The sequence below is a fragment of the Seriola dumerili genome, unplaced genomic scaffold (assembly GCF_002260705.1).
Source record: "Seriola dumerili isolate Sdu_G_001 unplaced genomic scaffold, Sdu_1.0 BDQW01000050.1, whole genome shotgun sequence".
Classification (NCBI taxonomy): Eukaryota; Metazoa; Chordata; class Actinopteri; order Carangiformes; family Carangidae; genus Seriola; species Seriola dumerili.
Genome location: NW_019174305.1, coordinates 3,045,915 through 3,051,976, shown reverse-complemented (window position 1 = coordinate 3,051,976; position 6,062 = coordinate 3,045,915). Strand labels below are relative to the sequence as shown.

General features: G+C 40.9%; 1 protein-coding gene across 2 annotated transcripts; it reads right to left on the bottom strand.

The window, feature by feature from the left end:
- Positions 1-872: 872 nt before the first annotated feature.
- qprt (quinolinate phosphoribosyltransferase) lies at positions 873-5,259 on the bottom strand. Of its 2 annotated transcripts, none has more exons than XM_022740026.1 (5): positions 5,197-5,259; positions 4,096-4,349; positions 3,156-3,469; positions 2,272-2,403; positions 873-2,153 (listed from the first exon to the last, which is right to left on the bottom strand). In XM_022740026.1, exons 2-5 carry the CDS (start codon positions 4,346-4,348, stop codon positions 1,938-1,940), a joined length of 915 nt encoding a protein of 304 aa, XP_022595747.1. In that variant the 5' UTR covers position 4,349; positions 5,197-5,259; the 3' UTR covers positions 873-1,937. The 2 variants fall into 2 exon arrangements, with proteins under 2 accessions (XP_022595747.1, XP_022595748.1); XM_022740027.1 differs by having other exon boundaries at positions 3,156-3,466.
- Positions 5,260-6,062: the final 803 nt, after the last annotated feature.

The window sequence follows — 6,062 nt, the reverse complement described above, 5'->3', positions numbered from 1 at the left end:
GAGACACAGCCAGTTCTCAAATTAAGTTAATTTTCTCCTGATCTGTCAGTCTGAAAAATGACATTTTGATGTCAGAAAGCTTGGAAGATCTGTGGCTTTAGAAAAATGGATTGAATATTTATTTCAGTGACTGTGGGGGGAGAATAATCTGTCATAATGTGTGATCACATTCACTTCTCCCATTGGAATGAATAGACTCAGACCTGCTGCTGGTCTCTTAAAGGGGTGGGGAGGTGGCGAAAGCCACAAGACACGGGAAGGTTATGGGAAATATTTAAAAGTGAACTGTCTCCTTTCTCAACTGTCCCTGCAAATGCAGAAACGATGCAATAACAAAAACACAAAAACCCCCACAACAAATGCAAGAGAAAAAAGCGCTGCATATTTAGACTACACAACTGAAGTGCTCCAGGCCTTTAGGGGTAGCGCTGAATGAAACAACTTGACCATAAGCTTGAGCTTCAACCCAAGAGGCTATACCAGAGACGGTTGACCAAGAGTATGGCTCAATCCCAATGTCCACCCTCACAGACTCACAGACTTGGAGGCACGTTCCCAGTGACTTCATGAGGGCTTAGGACTGTCCCACTGTCAAACCATCGAGGTCATGAGGGCTCTCTAGAAGACATTTTCAGCCTTTTATGCACACTTTCCGTAAGTCTGCATTTCCTGCAAAACCCAGTTGGTATTAGGTATGAGGTTGTTTATTGTAACATAAATTGTAAAAATAATGGTTTACATGGACAAAAAACACAAACCAAGGAACTGGGCCGGTGGGTGCTGTCCAAACCAAAAACAGAATATAACAAAAGGAGGACTCTCTAGGAGCGAATCAGTAAAATTATTTACCCAATTCAAAGTAAAAGGAAAAACAAAACTGGCTACCAAAGCCGACTAAAAAACCAAAAACACACCAGGAACAGCACCCCTGCACCTAGTGTATGTAACAACACAAATGGCTACAAGTGGAGGAATCAGCAAAATCAGTCTAATTATAAAATCTAACCCTGACCCCACTTCCAGGCTTCAAAGATTACCAAGAGTAAAACACAACAAACAAAACTGTCACAAAACAAGCTACCAATCTCTGCTATCTTACTGTTCACACAAGACAAATGTCCTTCCAACAAAGAGGCGATCTGCCACTTTGGATTGTGTTAGACTGCACAGATGTACCTAATAATGGGGCCACTGAGTTTAATGGAGCATTTCGATAAGGAGTTGGTAGAGACCATAAACAGAGCAAATAGGAGAGAGAATATTGGCCTTACATTCATCATTGTCAGATTCATCATAATTTTGCTCCGTATCAACTGGATATGTAAACAGACCACTGTTTCCTAACACACATATGTTGTTATGTTGTGATTTTTACTTTTGGAACCTGGAAGTTCTGGTTTAGGTTTAGCTCTCTAAATGTCGGTGCCCCTCAGTAATCAGGACACTTTTTCTGGAGGATGTTTCCGTGGCATGTTTCAGTGCTGTGACCACCAAAAACCAAATTACATTCACCTAAATTGTGTGTGAGGTAGTTCAAATCTCAAAACCTGGAAGAATGTAACTAAACTATTTGAACGCATAGACACCACGAGTTTAATTCTAGGTTGCATAAGTCTGAACTTTTTTTATGTAAGTCTGTGAACCCAGACTGGATGTTAGTTTCAACTTGTGACTGCTGTTCCTCATTGGAAATGTACTTTTACAAACAGTGTTTGGTTTTTCAATAGCTACATGAAATAGTCTACGTGATGCTGGCAAGTCTTTTCTAACATCGATATTCCTTTTATCTTTATTGAAATGACTAATGACACAGTAAGCAAACAGGATGTGGGTTATGTCTTAATCAAGAAAAACATCACTGTAACAGAAGTTACTCCAGCAATTAAATCAACTTCCATTGAACTCTTCAATTCATCAGAACAAAAAGTCAATGTATATCACATTGTGGTGTTGAGGCTTGAGTGAGAACCAGGCTTTTGAACCTTCAGAGAAAAGTCCACAACCGGGCAGCCCTGTGTTATGCAGCCCAGGGAAATGATGTCCACATGGGGGGAAAAATACATAGCTAAGTTCTCTGGAGTAACTCCTCCACTGGCTTCTATCAGTAGAGTTGGGAACTCTGCTTTCAGTTCACAAGCTGCAACATGGAGTTCCTGTAGGTGAGAGACAGGGTGGGGGGAGAGGTGTATTATTTCATGTGGCAAAGTGAGAGGATACCAGGCAATGAAAGTGAGAAACAACTTTGGCTTGTGTTCTGTGAACAGTCTCCACCTGAGGTTGAAAGTTGTCCAGCATAACAATGTCTGCTCCTGCTCCAGCTGCATCTCTGCCCTCCTCTGCAGAGCGGCACTCCACCTCAATCTTACTGCTGAAGCCACACACTGACCGAGCAGCTTTAACAGCCTAAAGGAAATAAAATAAAAAAAATTTTGTTGTTCTTTTCATTTTTTCATTTTTTTTTGTTATGTGTCAGAAGTACACAATTTGTTAGGGTAATTTAACCACAACAGAATGTTTTTTTTTTTTTATGTTTTGGATCCAGTTTTGGCCACTGAATTTGAGAAATCTAAAAAAGCATTTAAAATCTAGTTTTTGAAATTGCAGTTTAAAAACATTTGGTGATTTAAATCATATCAGTTCTGATGGTTTCAATGCTACAAATTCAATCGTAGTTATGCTTGTAAATCTATGTAAACAAAGAATGCCAGTAGTGTTGGTATGGCAGATTGAAGATCTGTGGAAATGCAGATCAGGTCATAATAACTGAAGACAATGCTTAGATTTGGGATGAACATTTGACCACTGAATTTGAGTAACTAATAGTTTGTTTGTTTTTTAAATACATGTTACACCTGAATTTTTCATCTAAATTTATGAACCATGAAAAACTACTCTAATTTCTTTTACTTTTTGTGTTTTTTGTTTCAGTGAAACCATGCAAGTGGTTTTCAAAGTAAAATATTTCAGTGCCATTCAGTGGATCTCTATATTTCACATTGTACATTGTAGCTTAAAGGAAGCACAACTACTTTCTCATCACATGGAAATATTTGTCTTTTTCCACACAGTCTCAAATTTTTTCATGACCTGTGAGAACATTGTTGTCGAATTGTCATCTCAATAATTTTAACTGGATCTTTTGTGCTGCTGCGCACCTCTGTGATACTTCCTGATGCCCAGACATGGTTGTCCTTCAGCATCACCATTCCACTCAGGTCCTGTCTGTGCATGGACACGCCACCAACCAGCATGGCGTACTTCTCCACCAGACGGAAGCCCGGGGTGGTCTTGCGTGTGCCAGCTACTTCTCCATGCCATCCTCTAGCTGTTGCCATAGCCTGGAGCTTAGAGCAGCGAGTGGCGATCCCAGAGGCCCGAGCCAGGCAGTTGAGAGCTGGCCTTTCCCCAAGGAGGAGGCACCTTGCTGGGCCTCTCACCACAGCAGTCAGTGTGACAGCATCTGGACCTGCTGAGGTTAAACAAAAGACATAGGGGGATTGAGATCAAATGGTGCCAAGCAAAACCACTAGTGCTGTTCTATTTAAGACTGAATAAGTCAACATCAGATCATGTGAATGAAGCTGCGGAGAAAAACAGTATCCCGAGTCTGAGAAGACTGACGTAGTTGAAATCTGTTTTTGAATTTGCATTTGAATAAGAGCGTCAAGAAGACATCTGCATAGTGGGTTGTTCTCTAAATCTATAACTCCTAACAAAGGGTAACTGTACGGTTTTAGAAAGAAAAGACATAACTCAAATTGACTTGACTTATGTGTGAGCTTAATTTTACAAATTTGGATTGGCCTTGAGTGGGTGGAGTGGGTGGAGTGGTGGACTGCGACCCTCAATCCGTTCAGCAGTTGTACCATTGCTTCCGTCTCCCATGAGCCATTTTTTTTTAACATAATCTTATTGTTGCCTAAATACATTTTAAACTCTCATCTTTAATATACGTGAACTTCTAATAAAAGCAAAATAAAAGTTTTAAAAAAACCCGGTGTCTCCTATTTCCCTCTGTGTTTATTTGTAGAAAAAACAGATGGTTAAATCCCCAATACCTGGTCACATAATGGAAAACTAGTGAGCAGTTCCTACCGATCTCAGCTCCCTCCTGGTGAATCCAGTTCACGGTGCAGCCGACCTCAGTGAACACTGCCGTGAAGAAGGGACTCCCTGCCAGGATGCTGTGTGGTGTCTTACACAGCAGCCTTGCCTCGACCTCCTTTGATCCCACACACACCCCGGCAGGGTCAAAGTTTGGTGTGTCCTCTGACAGCCACTGTCGTGCCAGCTGGGCCAGAGCGTGAGGAGGGATCGAGTGTGTTGCTGTGTGTTTGGGCGCAGACATTCTGAAACAAGTGTGCATGTAGAAAATGTTGTTCCAGTTGATATGAAAGTTCAAACAGAAAACAGCTGATGTCATGTAACTTTCAAGGTGCTTTCTTATCTCACAGTCACTGTTATTCAGGAAATACCGGGCCATGAGTGTGTATATGGTCATTTTAAAGTTTCATGCTAAGTTTTTCTTAGTGAAGAATCTGCAAGATCACCAAGGCAGATATTAGACTGTGACAGACCTCATGCTTGAGAGGCAGTTTCAAAATTATTATACAGCCTCATTAGCATGATGAGCATAATTTATACATTGATTGCTTTCAGTTAATCAGTCTCTTAGTGTTCCACCTACCAAATTGCTCTTTAATGTCAAACTATACTGACAAAGGAAGAGTGGATAGAGTGAAGCACAACAAATGCAAATGTCCCCTTGCAGGACATGATGGCTCAGTGAACCATAAGAGTCATCAGATGTCAATCGAACTGAACAAACCGTGGGAGATTTTGGAGTGACGTATCAAAATAGCAATTGACTGGAATATGTTTTGGGAGAATCCTGTTCATCCCTCCAGAAGAGACATGTAAAATCTATTCATGGTGGAACAGCACCTTACTAAGATACGTCTTTCCTTTCATTTGTCACACACCTTCTCTTTGGTCATTTCTCCAGTCTAAACCTATACAAAGAACAAATGGGTGGACATGCCACTGAAGAGGTCAGTGCTGTATCTTTAACTACAACATGGCTCACGACTAGTATACAAGAAATTATTACAATTCTGTTATGCTTGGACAAGATCACAGTTAACCAGTCCAAGATTGGACCACCACTAATAAACACACATGAGAAGATTTACTTACTTGAATCAATGGCCCTCTTTTTCTGCTGGTCACAGACTGCAGAGTTGCAGCGCTGTGCATACAGCCACAGGAAAAATGTGACATGGAATTTGACCCCATGTCCATGTTGGAATGTTTACAAGCTCGCTAAGAGTTGGCACTGTAAAACACTTAAAATTGATTGTTGTAACCAAGGCTGATTGACAAGCCACTGAGGTCAGTGTGCATATTTGGAAAATGAAGGAAAAAAAAGGTTTTAAGTTGATGTAAATGAGTAACATGTTTTGCACAAACCATAATATGGAACTCTTTTATGTCACACATTTACAATTGAGATTATAATGTTTAATTGTTTTTCATCTGTGGTGCTTCCTGTTTCCTGTTTCATTTAATTGGCTTTACACCACTGATCAGTAGGACATTTTCATGCCTGCAGTTCTTTCTCTTATTGAGTGCCCCAAATGGGTGGTGTCCATCCGCAGTGTGCTAACCATGCACAGGGAAGTTATTGCAACACAAACAGCAGGCCCGCTGAACATCATCACTGCTTTTACTGTCACAGACTGCAGCTTTTTGTACACCTGTGGTAATTTTATGAATGCTGGTTATCTGAGCCTCAGGTTAGCAGTCATTTTAAGGTAAACAGCCCATCAGGATGAGCCATCCTAGATGGAGACATGTCTGGCAAATTGGTAGGACTTGCATCGCATGTGTACTGCCTTAAGGCAAAAAGTTGCAAATCTCCACTTTAAAGAAAATTATGGGCATGTCTTGCTCTCACTGTGGCTGGCCCTGTTGTCTCCACATGTGGACACAAACAGGACAAACTTTGCACATACATGCTCTCAATACAACTTAACATCAGATAGTCAGATCCTCTCCAGGTT

Coding starts and splice junctions, on each gene's coding strand:
- qprt (XM_022740026.1), bottom strand. CDS start 4,348: ATGTCTGCGCCCAAACACACAGCAACACACTCGATCCCTCCTCACGCT. Junction 2,404..3,155: donor CATCAGGAAGTATCACAGAG/GTGCGCAGCAGC, acceptor TATTTCCTTTAG/GCTGTTAAAGCTGCTCGGTC. Junction 2,154..2,271: donor TGGACAACTTTCAACCTCAG/GTGGAGACTGTT, acceptor TCTCACCTACAG/GAACTCCATGTTGCAGCTTG.